At 36.6% G+C, this 23,784-nt stretch overlaps 2 protein-coding genes across 2 annotated transcripts; one reads left to right on the top strand and one right to left on the bottom strand.

Moving 5' to 3' along the window:
* The first annotated feature begins 235 nt into the window (after window positions 1-235).
* On the top strand, window positions 236-22,499 carry LOC143342025 (soluble guanylate cyclase 89Db). Its single transcript, XM_076765506.1, has 18 exons — window positions 236-277; window positions 3,740-3,939; window positions 4,967-5,160; window positions 5,474-5,607; window positions 5,712-5,948; window positions 6,414-6,616; window positions 6,693-6,800; window positions 6,874-7,042; window positions 7,468-7,611; window positions 7,724-7,877; window positions 8,063-8,172; window positions 8,824-8,913; window positions 20,543-20,711; window positions 20,987-21,146; window positions 21,274-21,479; window positions 21,854-22,059; window positions 22,229-22,286; window positions 22,369-22,499. The coding sequence occupies exons 1-18, from the start codon at window positions 236-238 to the stop codon at window positions 22,497-22,499; spliced, it is 2,715 nt and encodes a 904-aa protein (XP_076621621.1).
* On the bottom strand, window positions 9,963-14,120 carry LOC143342159 (trypsin-1). The gene is made up of 7 exons (XM_076765743.1): window positions 13,715-14,120; window positions 13,441-13,624; window positions 13,143-13,305; window positions 12,363-12,571; window positions 11,088-11,290; window positions 10,878-10,932; window positions 9,963-10,798 (listed from the first exon to the last, which is right to left on the bottom strand). Exons 1-7 carry the CDS (start codon window positions 13,778-13,780, stop codon window positions 10,683-10,685), a joined length of 996 nt encoding a protein of 331 aa, XP_076621858.1. The 5' UTR covers window positions 13,781-14,120; the 3' UTR covers window positions 9,963-10,682.
* Window positions 22,500-23,784: the final 1,285 nt, after the last annotated feature.

Here is a 23,784-nt window from a genome sequence, read left to right as displayed (position 1 = left end):
AGTCTCTCTCTCTTCACGTCAAAGGGACAAGGAACCGCCGAAATGACGCGCAACGCTGTCGTCTTAATGGCGCGAAACGCCTGACTTCAAAGTCGAAACAGCGCGTCTGCCGCGACGATGCGACACGTTCTGCGACCAGACGACAGCGAGATCGCGGTGAAACCGATTTTCCCGACAACCGATTTTCGCCGTCACATCTATCGGTGAAGAAACGCCGCGAAAAACACCAGGAACGATGTACGGCATGCTGTTGGAAAGTGTGCAGCACTTCGTGCAGGTTGGTAAATGCACAGTGCGAATTTTCAACCAGCCCTTGTCAACTTCTTCGTTGTTGTGATGTGAATTTCCAACCGTCGTCGAACTAATACGAACGAAATTTAGTGACTTTATTTGCTTCGTCAACGATCTTTACCCCATCCGACGATGCTTCTTTTCTTTCGGATATAATTCTGCAAGGATAAACGTCGAAGAGTATAAAATTATAGAAAATAGATTTCTAAAATAGAATACACAATACTTCGGCATGAAAGCGTGAAGTTTATTTACGATAACAAAGTAGTTCAGTGATCGATTTAATGCCATAATGGAAACGAATTAGAGCGAAAAAACAATTAAAATATTATTGGATCGTGTCGAAAGTAAAGATGGAGAAAAAAGAATATTATGAAGAAAATAAAGCCACCTAAATTTCGTTTACATTCATTTCTTCTCGTTTCTTGTATATTGTTCTGACCCCTCTGTTTTGTGCCATCATTTCATTTTTATGTGTGTGCGCGCGTATTTGTTCACGAGACATGGTGCACGATGAAACACAATTTTTCGTTGCTGAAAGACGGTGGGAAAAGAACAGAAACGAACGAAATGGTAAGCACGTGCAGAGCCTCGACTCCGATCAGTCCAATTCGCGCCAATTGAGCTGATGAGAAAAGTTTCTTTAAACGAGAGCTGTACTTTCACTTGCTGAATTTTATGCACGTGAATACCGAATATGTTAAAATTAATTAATTAAAGATTCTCGGTTTAATATTCTTAGAGGTTTACCAACCTTGCTATTAATAACAATGCATATCGTTAATAATAACGTGTGTTAATTTGAATAATATATAACTCTAACAGAAAGAAAATGTATCGCCTTTTGGCATGAAAAAATACGCGGACCGGTGATTTGTTCGTATTCGAAATACCGAACGGAAGATTTCAAAGTTGAAATACAGAAATAATATACGTTACCAATAAAATAACTCGGTATGTTATTAAATTTCTCGAAGCTTTTTCTCCTCAATTAACAGCGTATCATTTCTACCGAAATTGTTTACCTGAAACACTAGTGCTATTAAAATTTAAAATTGTAAAACCCAAGCTGGTTTCGTGTTAAATATGAAATCGATCTAATTTAAATGTACATCTAAAGTAGAATCTAAATGGAGAAATTAAATAAATTGAAACGAATTTTTCCGGAGCCAGAAATTGATCCACAACGCGATGATTCCCCCAATATTCTGTCTTAGTTTCGCATCGATGATTCTTGTCTGTTCTTGATCGTCTTAATAAATTCAGCTTATTTAAATATCGATGTTGGAAATAAATGTCCTGAATTCTTCACGAGTCGGTGAATTCTCTTCGAGCCGGCATAAAATTCACAGAAAGATCGTTGCTTCTCGATTGATGCAGTGCAGGGGAAATTCACGGTTACCGTTTGAATTCGTAGTCGAAACGAGGCGAATCTATGCAGAATGTATCGACGAGTATGTGAACTGTGCAACGTATTGATTTATCGTATCGGTTCCAAATAATCAATCGTTAAAAAAAAGTGTCACGTACTCGTCGGAGGAAATGGTTCGAAGGTACGTAATAAACGAGGTACCTGAATATGTATGGACTTCAGACTTCCTTTCGGTACAGCGCCTTAATTGCAAAAAGTTTTAAAAATAGCATTGTTCTTCCGGCGTTTAAGGACACCTGTTGATTCATTTCCTAATACTCTGGTTATATATAGTTGTTAATAATTCTATTAATCGCTGCTACGATGCTCTTCGATCAACGTTTCTAGCAACAAATTTTCAAATTTCTCATAGTCAGACGAATTTACATAAATTCAAATGTTGAACATACATACATTATTAGCATATGCATCATCGGAATTGGCATTCTTGATCAGTTCTGGAATAATTGAACTCTTCATAAGGGATGAAACATTCGATTAATTTCAGTCCTTGTTTTATTTATCTTATGAGGAACATGTGTCTTTGTTGTCATGAAAAATATCATGTTTTTCTCCACAATAGAAAGACATTTCCACGGGTAGCTAGGAAAAGAAGTCTATTTTGTAATATACATCACTCAACGTTTCTTTTAAGTGGACTTTAATGAAAGGGTAATTATCGTTAAAAACGTAAACTTCAGTATAATCTGAACTGAATAATTTAATTTCATTTCTATTACTTATTCAGAAATGGCACAGTGTAAATTACCGTACTAATCGTGGATACACTATTTTATAGCGCTTACACAGACAAGTATTGTTTCAGACACGTTGTCGAAAGCCAGCTGAAATTCGATTATTAAATTTGTTGGTTTTGCTTCGAGAAATTTGCGTGTCCATTTGGTATATTGAATCTCGTGAGGTTCCATTAGTGTGGAAACCGTATTCATTTTCGTGATCGTAGTCATTATGGCAGAAGAAACATTGATTATCCTACGGAGGGGCAGAAATTGGATTGATCGTGGGAATCAATTTATCATGAATAAAGGGAACAAATAGCTTATCGTACACTTACTACGTTGTAAAGTAAGTAATCACGTCGTGAAACTACAGAAAAGAAATAATAGAATTTTCAAGATTATCTTATCGTTATCTTAGTACATAAGACATTAAGATATATAGTCAGAAATGTGGTACATAAAAATTCAAAAGTTATTTCTTCTACAACTTTTTTAAGAAGAACTGTGAAAGAAAGAGAAATGTTCCCAGTGGTGGCGTAAGACCCAAAGTTTTTTTGTGGCCTTTTACTCACCTGGTGGGAACTCCCCCCTATAAAAAAACAAGTAATGGTATAAAAATGTATACCTTTTCCCTCTCTTTATTCTACACCCCTTTCAAAAAAATATTTGTATTATTACGTTATATATTATTCGTGTATTATAAAGAAATGTTTAAATAATAATGAGTTAATGAATTAACATATTCATGATGCTAGCAAGAGCGTATTTGATCAAAAAACCAATAATTGAAATTGCATGAATAATTAAGTTGTACTATATCTGAGGTCGACACACATAAGGATACATTAATTAACATCGACCAGAGTTACGTAATTTATTTTCAGTCGAATAAGCAAACCGAGAATTTCAAACGAAATAATTTTACTATTAATTACGTGTCAGATTTCTCTATTAGCATCAAAGTTCGCAAACATTACGCGCGAATAATGTTAAATGTCTGATGTACAACACCCTGTCTCTTCGTTTTCGTGAAAGAGAAACAATAGGGGTCGGAAAAAAAATGTTCCCTCGAGCATAATAGAAATGGTTACGCGTTCTATGCTTTTATATCCTCTTCGCTCTCTGTTTCTAAGCTATTCCATCGAAAATCGATTACTCGTTCAATGGCGAAATCTTCGTGAAGCACAGCACAATGAAACTGGAACTTTCTATAATTTTCATTAAAACCACAGTTAACGCGAAAAGTCTGATGTATTTATTTTGAATTAATAATTATAAACTAATCGTCTTGTTGCAGGTAGAGTATGGCGAAGACATGTGGCGTCAGGTTTTGGAAAAGGCTGATTGCAAGCACATGGTTTTCAACACGCGACAAATATATCCTGACGAACTTATGACCAATTTGGCTGCTGCTTTGGCCACGCTCAGTGGAAACTCCGTGGACGATGTGATGCAGTTCTTTGGCAAATGTTTCGTTAGATTTTTTAGCAACTTAGGGTAAGTGATAGATATCGAAATCCTGTCGCGAAGCAAATCATTCGTTGCATGGTCGCATGCGGCAGGACATGTGACTGGACTTAATCCATGCCACGAGATTGGATTTCGGATCACATTAATTAAACCATTTAATTACCGTTACACACTAGAGAACTATGCGATGCACGACAAATTATTTCCAGCAACGATTACTGCGTTTCCATTAACCGATTTCATTAATTAATATATCAATGCGTACGATTTAATGCTCTGTTGGGACTCAGCAATTTTCGAACAATCGATGAGAATGTTGCTTTAATTAAGCTTAACGACCGATGTTACTTTTCTTTCTAATTTGCAATGCACGCAACGGGTTGTTACAGACGGTTTATTCGATTGCCTCAATTACTTAGTATAGTTAGAGCGATAAGAACGGGACGATGCCCGATCTTATCAGTTTTCCGTGTCTCGAGAGAGGTGATTATCTCAGCGTAAAGTGCGGAACATGACCTACGCGAGTCGATTTGAGACACTCGAGCTGAAAAACCAGATAAATCTTTTCCATAATAATAAAAACGAACGCAGAACACACAGTTTTTAAATCAACATTCAAAATAAACGTGTGTCAAACATTTTCAAATCAGTTATAAATTAAATAGACGAATTGATCGAGTCGATTTGAGACATTCGAGCTGAAAAACCAGATAAATCTTTTCCATAATAATAGAAACGAACACAAAAACGCAGTTTTCAAATCAACATTCGAAATAAATGTGTGTCAGACATTTTCAAATCGGTTATAAATTAAATAGACGAATTGATCGAGTCGATTTGAGACACTCGAGCTGAAAAACCAGATAAATCTTTGCCATAATAATAAAAACGAACGCAGAACACACAGTTTTTAAATCAACATTCGAAATAAACGTGTGTCAGGCACTTTCAAACCGGTTATAAATTAAATAGACGAATTAATTTTAATATTTTAAAATGGAAATTAAAATTCCTTGGAATCGAAATTCAGCGGTAATTATAATTTTTCTAATAGGTACGCCTGCACAGTGAAAGCTACCGGTCGTTACTTCTGCGACTTTTTGCAAAGTGTTGATAATATTCACATGCAAATGAGATTCACATATCCAAAAATGAAAAGCCCTTCCATGTATACTACCCACATCGACGCGCAGGGTGTAGTGTTAGTGTATCGAAGCACTAGGCAAGGCTTTACACATTATCTTATGGGTAAGATATATTTTTTCTCCAGCAAAAAGTGAAAATATTCGATAAAATTTTGTCGTATAGACGGCTGCAAGCTGAATGTTGCATATAAAATAAATCTTTTGGTTTGATCTCGAGATGGTATTTGATATCGGATCGATCGAGAAGTAATTTATCTTTTCATTTATATTTTCGAAGTGAATAAAAGATTTCCTGTTACGTCTTTCTCAAATTATACATTTTCTGTCATTTCATATAAAAGATAAATAAAGTATAAATTTCTAAACATACCAGAAAATAATTAATAATGTAACATAGATTACCACATTTTCAACAGGTCAGTTGTTCCATATAGCTAAAGAACTTTATGAAACGGATTTGAATATTAGCGTATTAGAATCTTCGACTAATATCCCAGGGACCAGGAGCGTGATGGTTAAATTTAGGATCGATTTTGACAATCGTGAATATGTAAGTAATCGTACGACGCTATTAGACATTTTTTGTATTTACGAAACGCTATAATGGTTTTACGTGAATTTAATAATTCACGTTGTGATGATCGAAATTGCCAGATCGCGAAGAACAACAGAATGAAAACTCCGCTGGGTCGAGAATTAGCACCAGTCTCCTGCACGTTTCTCTTACGGCTATTTCCATTTGGGGTTGTGATAAATAAAGATATGCGTTTACTGGGAGTTGGTGATAAACTATTGCAAGCGTGGGGTGGCAGCTCGTCCATCCTGAACAAACACGTCACGGAAGTCTTTAAACTACGTAGGCCTAAAGGGATTTCCTTCAGCTGGGGAAACGTAAGAGCACATTTGATATCAGATACTAGAAAAAATTGCTCCATTTGTCACCTTATCTTGACACTGGGTTTATAAAGCAACAGTCCAGTAACGTTCATTCGTATTAACAATTTGTACATGTAAATATTTCACATTAGTTTAAAGTAATTTTTACGTTCAAATTCGGAGAGCCGAAACGTAGTATAAAATTACTTGTTGAGACTTAATATTCCCAAGAATAGCAGTCTAGCTTTTAAGCAACAGTCCAGTAACGTTCATTTGTATTAACAATTTGTACACGTAAATATTTCTCGTTAGTTTAAAGCAATTTGTATGTTCAGATTCGGAGAGTCGAAGCGTAGAATAAAATTGCTTGTTGAGACTTAATATTCCCAGGAACAGCAGTCTACCTTTTCATAAATTTTTTCTAATAAATCGCTCGATCGACGTCTCGAGCAAAGTAACGATTTCCAAACGCATGCACAGGTGATGTATTTGCATTCGGTGATGTTTGAGCTGGAACTAATCAGGGTAAACGATAACAATACATCGTCGAATTCGGACAATAGCGCTAGTACAAGCACAGGATTAGATAGACGAGGAAGCCAAGGAGCCAGATGTATCTTGTTAAAAGGTCAAATGAGGTACATCGACGACATCAAAGCAATAATATTCCTATGTAGTCCCTTGTGAGTATACGAAACAACGATGATATTGTACTCTGTCGAACGATGTAAAAAGATGGAAATAACGGAAATTCAACAGAATCAACAGTTTAGACGAACTTCTTAACATGGGCCTGTATCTGAACGATCTAAATCCTCACGGTTTGAGTCGAGAGTTGGTCCTCGCGGGATGGCAGCATTGCGGAAGGTACATTATTTTTTAGTTTCCCCAGCATAATTAAACTTTCCTCGATATTTTCCCCTGGTATTCTTGCGCTCAGATTGGAGATGATGTTCGAGAGGGCAGAGCAGAGATCGACCGAACTAGAAAATAGCTACGCGCTTCTGGACCGTTGGAAAAATAAGAGCGACGAACTTCTGTATTCTATGATTCCCCAGACAGTTGCTGACCGATTACGAGCCGGTGCAAGCCCTTTGAGTACTTGCGAGGTATCAAACGATTACGTATTAGCCGATCCTTCACTCTTAGTAGCACAAAGAATTTTTTAATAAAGTTCTGACACCAGAATTCGGGACAATGTTACAGTTTATTTTTAATCGTTTCTGCTCATTTATCCGACAACTATTTCCAATACACGATAAACATAGTCAATAGTAATATAACTATAGCCCAATATCAAGCATTACTATTCTAAGAACTTCGAGTAACTAAATTCGAGAAGCTCCGAGCGCATTGAATGCTCAGTGACCCATAACTACGTTTGACACGGTTATAAAGATGGCTCGAAGGTACGAGAATAATCGCTGGAGTGTCAAAATACCTCGTGATAAAAGTCGAGAGTTAATATTTTTATTTTTAATGTAAAGTAATGCTCTGAAAGGCGCTACAGAATAACGCTTTTCCTTTTTCATAGTCGTTCGAGTCCATCACCGTCTTGTTCTGCGAGCTTTGCGACTTTGATTACTCGACTATCGAGGGAGCAATGGACATCGTCTCGTCGATGAACGCCGTTTTCTCGTGTTTCGATTCCCTGATGGACGAGTTCAACGTGTACAAAGTGAGTCCATTATGACAAATAGGAAGAACAATTTAACGACTCCACGGACCTAAAAGCACTCGCCGAATGGAAGGAAAACGTCACAATGTTCTATCTTTGCATCTTTCAACAGGTAGAAACAGTTGGTCGAGTTTATATGGCAGCCAGCGGAGCACCCGACAGGACTGAAAATCATGCGCAAAACGTTGCAGACGTTTCTTTGCAGCTAATAAAGCACGTTCAATCTCTCAAATTGCCATCTGGTCTTGATATACAGATCCGTATAGGTAATTCTCGCACGTTATTTATTCGAAACATCATCCTTTTCTCGAATATCTTCTTAACTATGTTCCCGATCACGTCCTCGGTCATTTTCTTCGGACTAGTTTGCTTAGATTCGTAACTGTTCCCAACATTTCCCGGGGAATTCGACGAGAACTCAATTGCATGCAAGCGTGTTCTACTTTCTTAGGAATTCATTCTGGACCAGCTGTGGCAGGTGTTGTTGGCATCAAAGTACCTAGATATTGCTTCTTCGGCGACACGGTGAATACTGCTTCCAGAATGCAGACGACCAGTCTGGTAAGTTCGCTTGTACGACGTAAATCTAACAGCAAAAATCAAAAAGAACTCGAGTGTGAAAAAATAACAAACAGAACATCGCGATATAACCGAAAAGCTCGATGATTCTAGCGAAAATAAATTAGAATTGACACTTTTATTGGAAAATTATATCAGTGATTCTATTCTTTCATCAAAATTCGTCTTTACAGAATCAGTTTCGATGTCAGTTTAAAAGTTATTCGCTTCTTTATTGCCAATTATCTTCGAAAAAATATAAAACAACAAACGTCGTGTACTAGCGTTCAAAAATTTCATTTCACGGGTTATCTTCAAATTTATTTCATAATTAAAAGAAAACATCAGACAAATCCAAGGACATTATTAAATATTTTTGCTACCGAAATGGACCATAAAACTTAGTGGTCGAAAATGAGACGACATTTTTCAGCGCTAAAATTTCACAAAGTAACAATCCAAATTATTAAATATAATATATATATTGGTTAGAAATAATAGTTAACAAAGAACTGAGAAAATATATGCGACCGTCCGAGTTCAACAATATTTTCATTTAACGATTAAAAAAAACTCACGATCATTGTTTTATCTATCGTGCCCACAAGTGTAAATAAACTTCGTAAAATCTGTGCTCTATCGGTTTTATGACAGCCAGGAAAGGTACATATCTCGTCTGACACTAAAGCACTGTTGGTCGAAGACCGCTGTCGCATTGAGTCACGCGGACTAGTTTGGGTCAAGGTTCGTATCACAAAAAGTTCAGCTTAGAGATCCTTGATACGGAGGCGCGTCATTCTCTATTTTTCGTTCCACGCAGGGAAAGGGCAATATGGAGACGTATTGGCTGTTCGACAAAGCGGAAACGAACATTGAGATTACGGTGGAAGAAGCCACTCCGCCCGAAGAACTTGTAATTACCGACGTTTAACGCGTAACAGAACATTGCGAGGATTTAAATTTAAGTAACCATTAAATAACTCTATGTTTCAACGATCGAGTATGTTCACAGGCTTTCGAGATTAGGTACAAGATCGTTCTCTTTGACAAGCGTTCTCAGGCGCGCATATTAGTCACATTTATAGATAAGTTTCACGATGTCACATGTTTTATGGCGAGACGATATTGTAGACATATCACACTTGAAAAACGACTGTGTGTGTATATCTGAATGTTGATACACGACAAACATATGTAAGTCTTCGTTTATTGATAACGTAACCGAAAATAGTGTTTTTTTTCTTTGCTGATAAATTTACACTTATGTCTCGACCACTTGGTGTGTGGTCTTCTTCAAAATAAAATACAATAATAACTGGGACGATGAGATCGAGACCAATGAAGAGCATATTACACGAAACTGAAGAACTATCATTACAAATTAGAAGAAAATAATGTCACCCGAGTAATTTTACTCTGAAGAGGATCACACATCGAATGTTTAAGACATCAGTGATAAGACACGTTTTTGTGTACAGATAAAGCAGACACGTTTCTTATGGAGTACTCAAAAATTTTCTGTTAATATCAAGAGCATAAAAATGTTTCAGTTTAAGATAGATCGTAACAGAGCACCACCTACTTATCCATCAAAACCCCTGTTTTCTCCTTATTCTTATTTGTAAACTCAAAAATACGGACACTGAGTATAGCAAATAACACCCTGTAGCTTTTCTCCGATAATGCTTCCTTTCTACTTTTATATTCCCTCCTTCTTCCATCGATGTATCGATCTCGTGTACGTTTCTCCTTTCGTAATAAGTAAAATATTATCATCGTTGTCATTATTACTATCGTGCCACGAGTTTACAACCACGCGAACAGTGTCGTTTATCGTGCTAAAGTAATTTCATTCGGAGTATTAAAATTGAGTATCATTGGAAGCTTGCGACCACGTAAGATATCGCGAATATCTCGTCTAGGTCGAAACGAAACGTCGAATCGTACTCGTCGTAAGGTATTCGTAAGAAAAAAAAACGCCGAAAGGAACACGAACATTTCACTCGACGAATCAGAGCCTCTCCGCGTGTGACATAGTGGGTACGTGAGTTTTCACCGAAATTCCATGTCGAAATGAACAGAGAAAGTCCCGTGACTTTCTTTCTTGTACGTTCGGTGTTACGAGTCGAACGAGGCTAGGTACGTGCCTTAACTTTCAATTGTGTCGTCGCGAGTGTAACGTTCGTGTCGGCGTGTATTAGAAAACCCTAAAAGTCCAGTGGAAAAGAGCCACTTTGAAATTCTGGAACGCCACCAGGGCCGTAAAATTCATACTTTAGACGTAGCAAATAAATAAATAACGATAAGTTGTTAAATTAAATATGCAACTCGCGTCGTGCTTCGCTGCGTTCGTTAGAAAAGCATAAATATTACCAGCTAACGTTAGAAATATTCGTGGCTGCGTTTGGCCCATCGTCTTCTAAAAATTGTATTTGTTCGTTCGAGGTAATCTGTAAAGGTCGACGAGTATTGTGTTCCGCGAAAGTGTATTCGTCGTTCGAATTTGAATTGAATCAACAGTAACAGGCGTCCTCGGCGTTGCGCGTTATCCACGTCAGATAACGATTCACCCTGGTGTAGACGCCAGGGTAACCAGGTTTCGCGCATCCTTCACCCCAAGACACGACACCTGCAAACGGAAATGTGACATTATGGTTGCGTAACGTAGTAGCATCGTCGAAGACAAAGCATTAGAGTATATGACATACCAACTATGTTGTACGTGTCGTCGTTGGCCACGTGCAGAGGACCACCACTGTCTCCCTAATCGAGAAGAAATAATTGTACTTTTATTAGAAACGAGTTAATGTACAAAATAGTGCACGTATGTATGTGGTATATGAACTATACAATGTTGTAATAGATTCAGATGGAAAAATATATCGATAACGACGATAAGAAGATTAGTCGTTGATTACCTGACACGAATCCTTGCTTCCCTCTTTGTAACCAGCACAGAGCATGTTATCCGTGATCCTTCGCGATGGATACTTACTGGCTCGACACTCGGTGTTCGTTAATATCGGCACCATTACTTCCTGCAGAGTTTCGGATATGGGGCCAGACTCCTCAAGTGCCCCCCATCCGGTCACCGTACCCTGCAGACCAGCGAATGTCTTTGCTGGAGGAAGCAATTTTATTTAGAAAATTTGGTATATAGGATCTTCAGCCAACTCTAGGAAAAATTTTAATGGAAGATTCTAGAGGCCAAAATAAGACGAAAATCAAGAATACCAATTTCTTGCTTCAGAATTCGTTATTAAAAAATTAAATAAAAAAGTTACAAATCATTCCAAAAAAATTATTTTCGGTTGCAGGGGTCGATTACAATCACTTTTGGTCATTACACATACCCCCGAAATCCTACGCATTTTCGAGAAAGAAATTCCTTACCGAAAATCTAATTTGAGGCCAAAAATGGTTCCCCGAAATTTCATGCAAATCTTTAAAACGTCATAACTCTTGAACGGATTGGCCGATTTTAATGTTTAAAAAAGCAAATTACGTGTATTTTGGTGGAAAATATGTACAAATCACAAAAATATCCGAAAAGTTGATTCTTGACCCCGCAAAACGAGAAAACCCCCATAAAAATGGTCAATTTTCAAACAGCCATAACTCCTACAATAGTGAATATATTTCAATGAAACTTTTTTCTGAAGTAGAGCTCATGGATACCTACAAAAAAGTATTACACAACTTTTCTGTAGGGCGTCAAATAAAATTACTAAAACTCAGAAACGAATTTTTAAGAAAAATCGACAAGGGGTAGGTGTCTAAATTTTTCGGTGAAAAAAAAAAATTTCGAATCGTTCTAAAAAAATTAGTTTTAATTAAGGGGATCAATTACAATCATTTTTGGTGAATACACATAACTCCGAAATCCTATGTACTTTCGAGAAAAAAATTCATTACCGAAAATCTAATGTGTGGCCAGAAATGTTTCCCCGAAATTTCATGCGTATGTTTAAAACATCATAACTTCTGAACGGATTGGAGGATTTTAATGATTCAAAATGCAAACAATGTGCATCTATTCGCAGATTGCCGCTCTACAGGCGGAACTTTAAATGTTAATAACTTTTTATCGAAGCCTCAATCAACAAATTGGTATTCTTAATTTTCGTCTTAATTTGGTCTCTAAAATCTCCCATTAAAATTGTATGTCTGCAATTTATTTAGTGCGTTGTTACCTCGTTCTGGAAGGCAAACAGGCCTCATTTTTCCCTCAAATCGTATGGGCTGATCCAGTCTGACCAGCGCTATGTCGTTATTATAGTTGTACGTCGAGTAACCACTGTGTTTCATCACTTTTTCAACTTTAAACGTTTGCGTCTCGGTCTCCGATGTGGAGTTGCGATCGTGCTCCAATATTCGAATCGACATGAAATTCGTATCGAATCTGCTCCAACGGTTTATAGTCATTTACGTAATAATATATCGATATCGTAAATAATAATATCATTGCTACTATTTAAATTACTATAAATAGAATTAGGATTTAGCGATCGCAATTTGGAAAAGGTTATTTCACTATTATCCAGAATTTACTCCAAATCTCCAATAACAATAATATTAATCGCTATATGCGGTACAATAGATTGAACACATATTATTACGCAAAATTGGAACCAAGAGAAAAATGAAAAATGAACATGGTCTTTTAGAATATTTTAAAACAGAAGAGTAGATCATTTACGATGCAAATTGTCTTAGTGTACCAATATCGTAAATAATAATATTATTGCTACTATTTAAATTACTATAAATAGAATTAGGATTTAGCGATCGCAATTTGGAGAAAGTTATTTCACTATTATCCAGAATTTACTCCAAATCTCCAATAACAATAACATTAATCGTTATATGCGGTACAATAGATTGAAAACATTATTACGCAAAATTGGAAACAAGAGAAAAATGAAAAATGAATATGATCTCTTAGAATATATTAAAACAGAAGAATAGATCACCTGTCGACGCAGTGGGCTGCAGTTAATACGTAACGAGAGTTTATAACAGTTCCACCGCAGTAAAATCGTCCTCTAAACATCATTAATGCCATCCATGGATATTGATTAACTTGTGTCTCAGTACCACCCACTATACGCTTCTCGGTGTTCGTTAAACCACACTCTGTATCATACCATGATATTTAGTTTAGTTTGTGAGATTAATTGCAGATATTAAAAATATACTTTTCAAAGACACTGCTATTACAAATATTCATTTTTACACCTTTCAATTTAATTATATGATATTCTAACTTACTGCAAGGCAAACATTCTTCCTTCATTGGTTTGGGTATTTCAGTCGTGGATGTCGTTACGGTTATGGGCGCACCGACAGTTACAAAACCATACAGCCATTCCCAAAAATTTTTGTCGTTCGAAATCGTCGAATTAATTTGTGTATTATTCAAAGTGCCTTGTTCGTCGACACTGAGAGATTCCGGCTACAATAAACATTTATTCGTTATCTATTATTCGAATAAAATCGACAAGCTCGAAAAAGAGGAACGTCGTTGCCCGAAACAGTTACTTACTTCCTCGCAATTAACGGCACACATCGTGATCACGACGACCACGCAAATTACGGAGCGTACGCACATTATCACTGGACACTATTTTTTTTTCTCGTCGACACGCGAAAGGAATACTGCTAATCGAACACCCGAGCACGGAATAAAGAAGCAGCGGTTCCAATCGGAGACAATACAACTTCCTACCAAGACGGCGTACACTTTCACATAAGACTTCGATTCGCCGTCACATCTATATTTATACGAAATAGTGGACAGGCGAGTAGTCCAGGTGAAAATTTAGGCTAACCGTATGTAAATTTTCGACAGCCAAACATCACCGGTGGACACAACATCTCGTACATGTACCCGCGATACCGGTTCACTGAGAATGTAAACGTTCTGCCCGAGGTAATTCCCTTTGCGATCGTTTCGTGTTCCTTTCTGGCCAGCGAAATTCTGCATCGTGGCTGAGAAACAACTGGACCGGAATTTGTTAATAATATTCTAGCAAACTTGTAAACCTTTACTATCGTCTGGGGGACACGTGAAAATTACATACGAATTCTCTTTACAGTGGCTCACAGTTAAAATCGTCCATCACATTCGCTTTCTTAATTTTGACCAAAATATGCATTATATAAATTTTTGTAATTAACGTAATAATGTTTCATCTCTATTGTTACTTGTTTCCATATAAAAAGAAACTCAAATATTAACAAATATATGAAGTAAAATGAATATATGTAATGACATCTATGAATTTTGACTGACACTAAAAATGGTCCATCTATAATATTCGGGGATTCCCCTAATATATGTGTGTTTAACTGTTTTCACATTTTTTCGCTTAGTTAGCATTAAATGAGCATAGTTTTATCACACTATTTCATTAATTTATCGATTTGAAAAAATGGAATCTCAAAGAAAACAAACAACAATGGAGATACGAAAATTAGCAATTTTCCATTGTAATGAAGGTAAATCTCAATGTGAAATTGCAAGAATTATAAATAGAAGTTGTACTACAGTAGATTACATTCTTAAGAGATATAAAAGTGAAAACCGCATATCAAACAAATTAAAAAAAAATACGAAGAAGATTTTAAACGATCATGATGAGCGATATGTTTTGCGACAAATTAAGAAAAATCCCAGGAAAAGTGCCCCAGAAATAGCTGCAGATGTTGAAATACGTTTAAATAAAAAGGTGCACCAAAAAATATTCGTAGAGTACTATGGAAAAATAATTATCATGATCGAGTAGCAAGAAGAAAGTCGTTTATCAGTGCAAAGAACAAACTTAAAAGAATTGAATTCGCGATAAAAGAATTTGAAAGAAAGTGAAAGAATTTGAAAGAAATTTTGAATACATTCCATTTTTATCAGGACAACGACCCTAAGCATATGTCTGCAATCGTTCAGGAATCGTTACTCTATAATTGCTCAAAGGTAATTGAATCACTACCCCAGTTATCGGATTTAATAAATGTTATTGAGCATATATGGTACGAATTAGAGACCAAGATTCGGCAACATTTCATAACAAAACAAAGAACAATTAAAAGAACCGTTGAAAATAGAATGGAATAAAATTTCTTCTGAATATACTGACAAATTAGTTAAATCGATTAATAATAGGCTTAGAGAAGTAGAGAACAGTAAAGGAAACCCGACCAAATATTAGAAATAAAACTTTTTATAATTAGTGTTTAAGTTTTTGATTTATAACTAGATGGACGATTTTCATTGTGAGGATCATTTCAAACATGTACATTTAAAATGCTGTAATGTAATTATTATTTTACAAAAATTTGTAGTTTTTGGTTATATTACGTAATAATAAAAACAAAATAGTTCGCTATTCACAACATGTACATATTTTTTACTCGTATTTAGATTTTTATAAAGATTTACATATACTTAACGACGGTGGACGATTTTCACTGTGAGCCACTGTACGTATTTAAATTATTACTAAATTCGTTCTGTATTTATTTTGGTGTCGTTGATAATTTGAGAAAAGAATTTCTCTTAAGGAGGTATTGCTGTCTAGACTGTCAATTTCACGGCCCTTTTTGTGATTTTTTTTCTAATGACAGGTAGGCTGTTTTGTACTGAGACTTTGTAGATACATTTATTCATCTCCTAAGCATGTACAATATTTTTTTCATGGAAAAATATTAAAAGTCGTGGTAATTGTAACTTCTTATTTAATGGCTCTTTTGGAAAAGGTGCTCCAATGGCTTCCAGGATTTCAGATAATTTGAAACAGAGGAGGTTAAAGTATCTTCATAAGGAAGGTTGTAGTTATAGCAGGAACTAGGAAGAAGTCAAAATCCTGATAAATAAAGAAATGGCGACGCTTCAAGTTTCGAATTTCTAATTGTTAATCGTTCGTTTGTCTTTAGCGTATCGAAAAAAATAGTAAAACTCAATATTTTTTTAAATCTCTAGTTCCAGCTATAAAGGCGTGTCTGCTGAATATTCTCTCCAAATTTGAAGCTGATCGGTCTGCTAAATCTTGAAATATCATGTAAGCCAGTTTAAATGCGTTTTTTTAAACAAGAAGCTATAACTCTCGCAATTTTTAATATTCTTTTATGAAAAAAATACTGTACATACCAATAAGACGAATAAATATATCTGCAAAATGTCACTACAAAACAACCTACCTATCATTAAAAAAAAATCACACAAAAAGGCCGAAGATATGACAGCCTAGACAGCAATACTCCCTTAAGGCAGCTTGTGGGTAAGAGGATGACAGAGATTCCCGTCGACTCGTTGGCAGAGTTTTCATGTAAGTCGACTTATCAAAGTTCCAGTTAATACTGAGAGACTGAGATAAGATGATGTAGGACAGACGAGTGGATCTCACCTGTAGCCCATGACAGTGGGTCAAGGTATATGGGTCATAGCACCCTCATGCGGGTGGGACATTGCTTTATTGTCTCGATGTATGACTAACGTTATCAGGAGCCTTGCCTTATTTACACTTATCGCCAGGGTCAGATTGTCATCATGAGTTTAGGCCTTTTTTTCACGGACAGGACACGTTCGAAGCAGTTCGACGCAATGCCAGAACATCGAATTTTTTTTTATTCGTAAACTGTACGATGAAATTATCAAATCAACCTAATTTACATCTTTCTTTAAACAGACCATTATTCATACTCTTTTCTTTCAGCACCCTTACATAATTAACGAAACTGATGTTTAATACGATTTAATACCATTTAATACGAGCCTTCGATCAAGAACTAATTAAAATGAACAATTTATATCTACGTATCTTCTATAATCTTCAGTAAATTTCCGCAATTTTTTATAATGATAATACAAGCGTTTTAGATATGAGCAGAATTTGTTAACAGAATCTGATTTTATTCGTGGATAAACGGTATCGCCAATTAACATAAAACATTGAAAAATGAGGCGGCCAATAAAAGGAACAAAGACGCGCATAAATTAACCAATACTTTCGCGCGCATCACCAGTCCTCTTTCTCTTCCTCGCGTTTTACTGCACCATCGAACGAACGATCACCTTCGTCGGTGTTTAGCTATGCAAATATTTGTTCTCTAAATCATACACGTCGCATTTTCGCTGCACAAAGCACCGTAACACATGCATTTCGTTACATCAACGCATTACAGGAGGGACGCAACTTCTTATCAAAGCAATGAATTCCATCATCGAGATGACAGAACCTCATTACGTATAAGCGAAACGTGACCTAAAATACCATTTTCTTTTGCGATTTAAAACATTAAGCTCCAACGATACGACAATAACCCGTGAACAAATCGCAGCGAAATTTAAAAGGAACTATAAAATGAATTTTTTCTATTTTAATAGAGGATATAATTTTTAGAAGAATTATTTTTGTACACGCATATATCGTTTGCTAATAATAAGCGACTAAATGATGTGTGACTATCGCTCCAAACAAAGTTACCAAATAGGAGCCGATCACCTTCGCCAGACTATCAACTTAATCAACTGCAAATTTATCCGACACAGTAGCCTAAATTTACATAAGATAAAGAGAACCATCCGATCGGCTTATTACATCTCGTTCGCGCGTAACTCTGAATAAAATACGATGTATAATTAGCTGAACGCGAAGTCTCGATTACAAAACCCCGCGGTAGGGCGTGTAAAAGGCAATAGAAAGATCGTTTCACGTCAAATGTTTGCCCGAGACTTACGAATGCGAAGACACGCCATTATTACATTGACCCGATTCCAACCGCAATAGTAATCCACGTAATATTGTCATAGTGCCACGAACTTCTCGGAATCGGCTCTAGTAAAACATTTACTGCCTAAGCTACTGACTGAACTGTTTCATGGATCCGAGAGGACCTTCGTCGGAGTTTACAGTACTCCGTCAAACGAATGATCCGGAGCATGCATAATTCATTTAATAAAGGGAGGGAATATTTCAGAATCGAAGGGTTCCTCGAGTTTCTGAAATTAGATTTGAAAAATTTATATAAAAATTTATTTAACAGATTAACGGATTAAAAAATTGATTTAACAGATTCTTCGGTTCTCAAGGGGAAGCATAGTCACCACTGTTCTTTTTCTGTACATTTTCCCGCGTTTTACAATTTGTCGCGCATAAAAATTAAAGGAGCGTGAACAGGAAATCTCGTATCTGTCTTCAATGTCATATCTTCCAGCATGTACTGGAACGAGTAAAAATCAGAAGAAATAAGGTCTGATGAGTACAATGGTTGGGGTAAAACGTTTCAACCAGGCTGCTATAATTTTTATCGTTGAACATTTATGGGACCGTGCGTTATCGTGGTGGAAAATAACACATTTTCTAAATATTTCGCTATTGACAACTACCAAAGCAGTCAAAATGGCCCATTCATAATTTCTAATAAAACTTGTAAAACTCGACTGAATTTACGAAAATTTACCATAACTTTCTATAAGAGAATGAATAAACACTTATTTCCATTGCATTACACATTTCTTCACGTATCTATCGTTTTAATTTCTTTGGTACAAATAAATACACTATAATTATTGGTAGGTCTAATGTTAATCATTCGACTATGCAGTACAGTTATTCGAATAAAATTTTGTAGAAACCCAATCCTGGCTCCCAGTGACTTAAAAAACATCGCCTGTTTCTAACATCGTTCTGTGTAACGAATGAAGCTAGAAGAGTGCTCGACTGTCAGCGAGCAAAAGCCCCAACTAGCATGATTCTGACGCGCTTGCTATCTCCGCGAACGTTTCTATCGTCCCCCGGGAGACAATGGGCAGAAGACGATCGCGAGAAGCGTTTCGGCTGACGAAAGTGACATTGATCCAATCTGCTGGATCTCTGAAAGGAAGGAAGGACGCGAACGGAAGGATTCGATGTGGGGAAGGGAGAAGATGGAGGTGGCCCAAGTTGACATTGGACGTTTCTCGGTGGTTGATGCTCGCGCACAAACGTGTCCCGGTGTTCGTACACGTTTACGATCGGCATTTTGCAATTGTGTTCGCGGCGGGCGTCTGTACAGGTGAGACAATGCCTCGTGCACGGACACGCAGGTTGATTTAAAGGCTGTCACATGCAGCATCTGCCAATGCAAACGCACCACTCAAGGTTGACGTTCCCCACCGTCAGCGGGCATGCCTCCCTCGATAGTTATAATTTACTATAAAACGGCAAAACGATCGCGATACTTTTAGACTTTTCACGCCCGGCACAGCCACGTGCACTGGCACCGAAATCTTGACTGCTCGCCTGTCGGCCAACCAAGATACCACTGCAACACGGACCGATACGTTCAACTGAGCGACAATGCAATGCAAACTCATCCTCTTCTTGTGGACGTGCTGCTGCGCCTACGCTTTACCAAGAGTGGTGGTGAGTTAATGTCTCTTATACAAATTAATTGGGGGGAAAATTCGTCCAATATTAAATTTTGTGGATATCAATCCAGGAACACCAAAGTTACTATGTACATAACTATAGTGGTGATACTGTAAGACTTTCAACATAGAAGAGGGTTAATTCCTTCAATTTCTTTATTATTTTAAATAATCAGGTACCACTGATATAGCTTTGAATTAGAGTCATTATATGAAAGTTATTATTACTATTATGCAGGGTTTCCGCATTTTCATGTGTACATAACTATAGTGGTGATACTGTAGAAATTTCAACATAGAAGAGAGTTAATTCCTTCAATTTCTTTATTATTTTAAATAATCAGGTACCACTGATATAACTTTGAATTAGAGTTATTATCTGAAAATTATTATTACTTCAGTGCTGTGCTCTATAAGTAAAAATAAGACTAAAGTGTTATATAACAAAAAATTTATAAATGCTTCGTTAAAAAGTTACGACACAAATATGATATGTGATGTTTTTTTATTTACTAAACAAACAAATTTACTAAAATTTTGTTTAAGGAGAGTAACTGCTAGTTGAGGCACGAAAAGATATTTTTAACGTAGAATTATGTGGATAACTTAAACATTTTTTTATCAGAGTTTAGTTTCTATTATTTATCGTTGGTTTTGAAGTATTCTTTCTTCAATGATAACTTTTTGTTGTCATAAAATTTCGAACTATTGTTCAAGTTTATGTTCAGTAAATTGCAAAGAAACTCACGATATCCTGAACCTCAACCGAGTTTCAAAGTTCATATTTTTGTTATAACATCTTAACATCTTAACAAAGCATTTATAGATTTTTTGATATATAACATTTTAATCTTAGTTTTATTTGTAAAACACACTGTTAAAGTGTGTACGGAAAATGCGGAATACCCTGTATATCTAATTGGGAGAAGTTTTGCCACATTACAAGTATTTTCATTCATCTTTCAGATAACACGAAACGACATCAAGTATTTGCCTACGTCGAACGCTCAGGTGCACTACAACATTACAAATGGCGAGGCCGACGACCTGAGGCCGATAGAAGAAATGTCTTATATTGATTTCAATTCAGCGACTTCGATTCCCTCAAAGAGGCCGAAAGTCTGCGACGACTGTGGTAAGACGACCGTAATAAAAGCAATCAGCTGCGCGAACGTAGCCTAACAGATGTACTCTAATTCTATCGAAGCTAACAGTCTTAATTATACCACCTTCAAACTCGCTAGTATATTTCTCGTTCCTTTCATTCAACGCAACAGTTTCACTTCCATTTCCGCCATAAATTGTTCGTTTCTCCAGGTTCTGTAAAATTGTATATCTCCTACGAAACGTGAAAGGTGCGTAATTAAATTTGACCAAACCACGAGTCCAATTTGTTCGCGTTTGTTACAGTTTGCGGGGTGGGCAGGAAAATAAGAATCGTTGGTGGGAACGTGACCAGCGTTTACGAATACCCCTGGATGGTTAGCATGAGTAAACAAGGTAGATTTTATTGTGCCGGAAGCTTAATCACACGTAGGCACGTACTCACGGCGGCTCACTGTATGGAAAAGTGAGTATTAACGCTCACGCGAGAAATATTCCGAGCCAACGAAAGCGAATTTATGGACTTTATACAGGAAGTCGACAAAAATCAGAGTTTAAGAAACGTTCGATACTGCAAGGTTGACGTATTTCAGGTTTGACAAGAGAAACATCAAGCTTGTCTTGGCCGATAACAACCGTCCGAAACTGGACAAGCAAGCTATAGTTCGTCGTATTAAATCAGTCATTATTCACGAAAACTTTCACTCGTACACCTACAACAATGATATCGCTATCATCGAAATGGATCGACCCGTGGATGTGAACGGTATCGTGAGAACCGCGTGTTTACCAGAAGACAGTAAGTACTCTGTTCTAAATTATGGAATCTCTCAAACGACATAAAACAATTTAAATAATAGTCCACTCGATTCTAATCAATAGATCACAATTTCGAAGAATAAAAATTGACGGAAGTGCTCTCGTAATTCTGAATTGAAAAATCCATGACCCTTTGTTTGCATCGAGTACACTTCCGTCATAAAACGATAAATAATATCCAAAAGTGAACAAGTGCACAGTGTAAAAATTTGTACATTCTTATCTGTTTTACTGTTTCTCGAGCGTATCGATCAAAATTCGTTGTACATTAGATCGCTTAAAGGTGGAACTATCGTTCTTTGCCAAATCTTTCGAAGCTGGAAATTGGTTACTTAACGGATATATTGTTTATAGAAGCTATCGACTATACGGGAGCTACGGCCACGGTGGTTGGTTGGGGTCAAACTGGCGAAACGGAGCCAGTGAGCGACGAATTACGAAAAGTCAACCTTCCAATTTTGTCCCAGGAGGAGTGCGACGAAGCAGGATATCATAAGAACCGTATCACGGAGAACATGTTCTGCGCTGGTTTTCTGGACGGCAAACTCGACGCTTGTTTCGTGAGTAGTCGACAGAACTTCTTGATCCTATGAAACAAGAATTCTCTAAGAGCCATAGGTGAAAGGTGTACAAATATGAAAAGTAAATTTTTAGTCGAGCCACGAAAAATATATCAGGATCAAACCTTCGTCATCCCTAACAGGATATTTATTTTATTCCTTTCTTCAGGGAGACAGCGGTGGGCCTCTTCATGTGAAAGGAACGTATGGCCACCTCGAGGTAGTAGGTAAAGTTGAAACAAACATTTATCATTGAGAATCAAACAACAATTTATAAAACGCGAGTACATACCTTATTTATTCGTGCAGGGATCATTTCGTGGGGACGTGGTTGCGCTGAACCAAACTATCCAGGAATTTATACGAAACTGACTAATTATCTAGGATGGCTAAAAGATCATCTCGATGACGAATGCGTGTGTCCGCCGCCCAAACACTGATCTCTACTTGTTAGAAACTAGATGCCTCGATCAGCCTGACACAAATTCGTCGTTTGTAAAAATTACCACGCACCTCTCGAACATCGAATCAAGTACCTTTAATCGTATAAGATATTTTTACGAGTACGATCAGTATTAAAGATAAAGTACACGCGACAATCTCCTCCATCGCAAGTTCACCGACATTTTCACGTTCGTTTATCGATAATAGCATTAAGGATATATTATACTTGTAAATAACTACAGGTCGTTTATTGTTGAGTTATCGTTACGAATCATTAATTTATTTTAATTATTAATTCATTGCACATAGTTAAGATAATCTAGTCTTGTGTACACACGGAGGATTCCTATTTCCTCCGAGGCCGCACTTCTTGTATAAAGCAATTGTTGAATAAAGAATACGTTTACCAATAATTTTGCATTCTAGCATTCTTAATGGAATTTATATTATTATTTTTATTATTCAAAAAGTAAAAGAGCAATCGAGAGCATCCGAAATATAACTGTAGCACTTAGGTGTTACCAAAGATGGAAATTTCTATCTAAACAGAATAAGTTTGAAGAATTATTTAACGGTGAAAGTGATGTGCTATATTTTTGGCAAATATATTTTTTACACCTTGGTAAAAACTCGGTCAAAGAGGATGAAACAGTTGAGTTTGCTCCAAAATTAATCTTAGATCCTAGACATAGAATAAGATCAAGCAGTTTAAGGCACGTCGACCTTATTTTTGCTCGGAAAATTTCGAAAAAGGCCGGTCGCCAGCAAGCCGATAAAAAGTAACGGTCACCGAAAAGACGAGTTGGACAAAAAGTGGACATCACGAAAAGATGTTAGATAAACGACAGTCCCCGATCAAGATGAACGGGCAATAACGGAAACCGGGTCAGTAGTCAGAAACGTTTTGCTTTCAATGGTGAATGTGGGTTAGTGAAACCTCCGGACTGTTACCAACGACTCCTAATTCTTCCCGAATTAAAGTAGAGATAGCAGTACTTCGAATTTGTATCGAACAAACAGAACTTCTATAGTATATTCCCTATAAAATATTAATGACTACTCCAATAAAAAAGAAATACTGGTTGGAAAACTGTCTAAGACTAATTACTGTTGTTGAATTTCGTTAAAATTAATCTAATCGATTAATCATGATCTTAACAGTAATTTATCACAAGTATATTCTTATCGTTCTTCGTAGAAAACACGTCGACGGTTCTGCTTCACGCAACACCGAAGTAAATTAAATTTACAAAACGCGAGTTGAAACGTTAAACATAGGTG

The sequence above is a fragment of the Colletes latitarsis genome, chromosome 5 (assembly GCF_051014445.1).
Source record: "Colletes latitarsis isolate SP2378_abdomen chromosome 5, iyColLati1, whole genome shotgun sequence".
Classification (NCBI taxonomy): domain Eukaryota; kingdom Metazoa; phylum Arthropoda; class Insecta; order Hymenoptera; family Colletidae; genus Colletes; species Colletes latitarsis.
The sequence above is the reverse complement of the archived record's forward strand: the minus strand, read 5'-3'. Positions and strand labels throughout refer to the sequence as shown.

Excerpts from the sequence above, each read along its gene's own strand:
- LOC143342025 (XM_076765506.1), top strand. The coding sequence starts at position 236 with ATGTACGGCATGCTGTTGGAAAGTGTGCAGCACTTCGTGCAG. Across the intron at positions 7,878-8,062 it reads TGATATACAGATCCGTATAG|GAATTCATTCTGGACCAGCT; the intron begins GTAATTCTCGCA and ends CTACTTTCTTAG. Across the intron at positions 8,173-8,823 it reads GAATGCAGACGACCAGTCTG|CCAGGAAAGGTACATATCTC; the intron begins GTAAGTTCGCTT and ends GTTTTATGACAG.
- LOC143342159 (XM_076765743.1), bottom strand. The coding sequence starts at position 13,780 with ATGTGCGTACGCTCCGTAATTTGCGTGGTCGTCGTGATCACGATGTGT. Across the intron at positions 11,291-12,362 it reads TGTTTGCCTTCCAGAACGAG|CAAAGACATTCGCTGGTCTG; the intron begins GTAACAACGCAC and ends TGCTTCCTCCAG. Across the intron at positions 10,933-11,087 it reads GAAGCAAGGATTCGTGTCAG|GGAGACAGTGGTGGTCCTCT; the intron begins GTAATCAACGAC and ends CTTCTCGATTAG.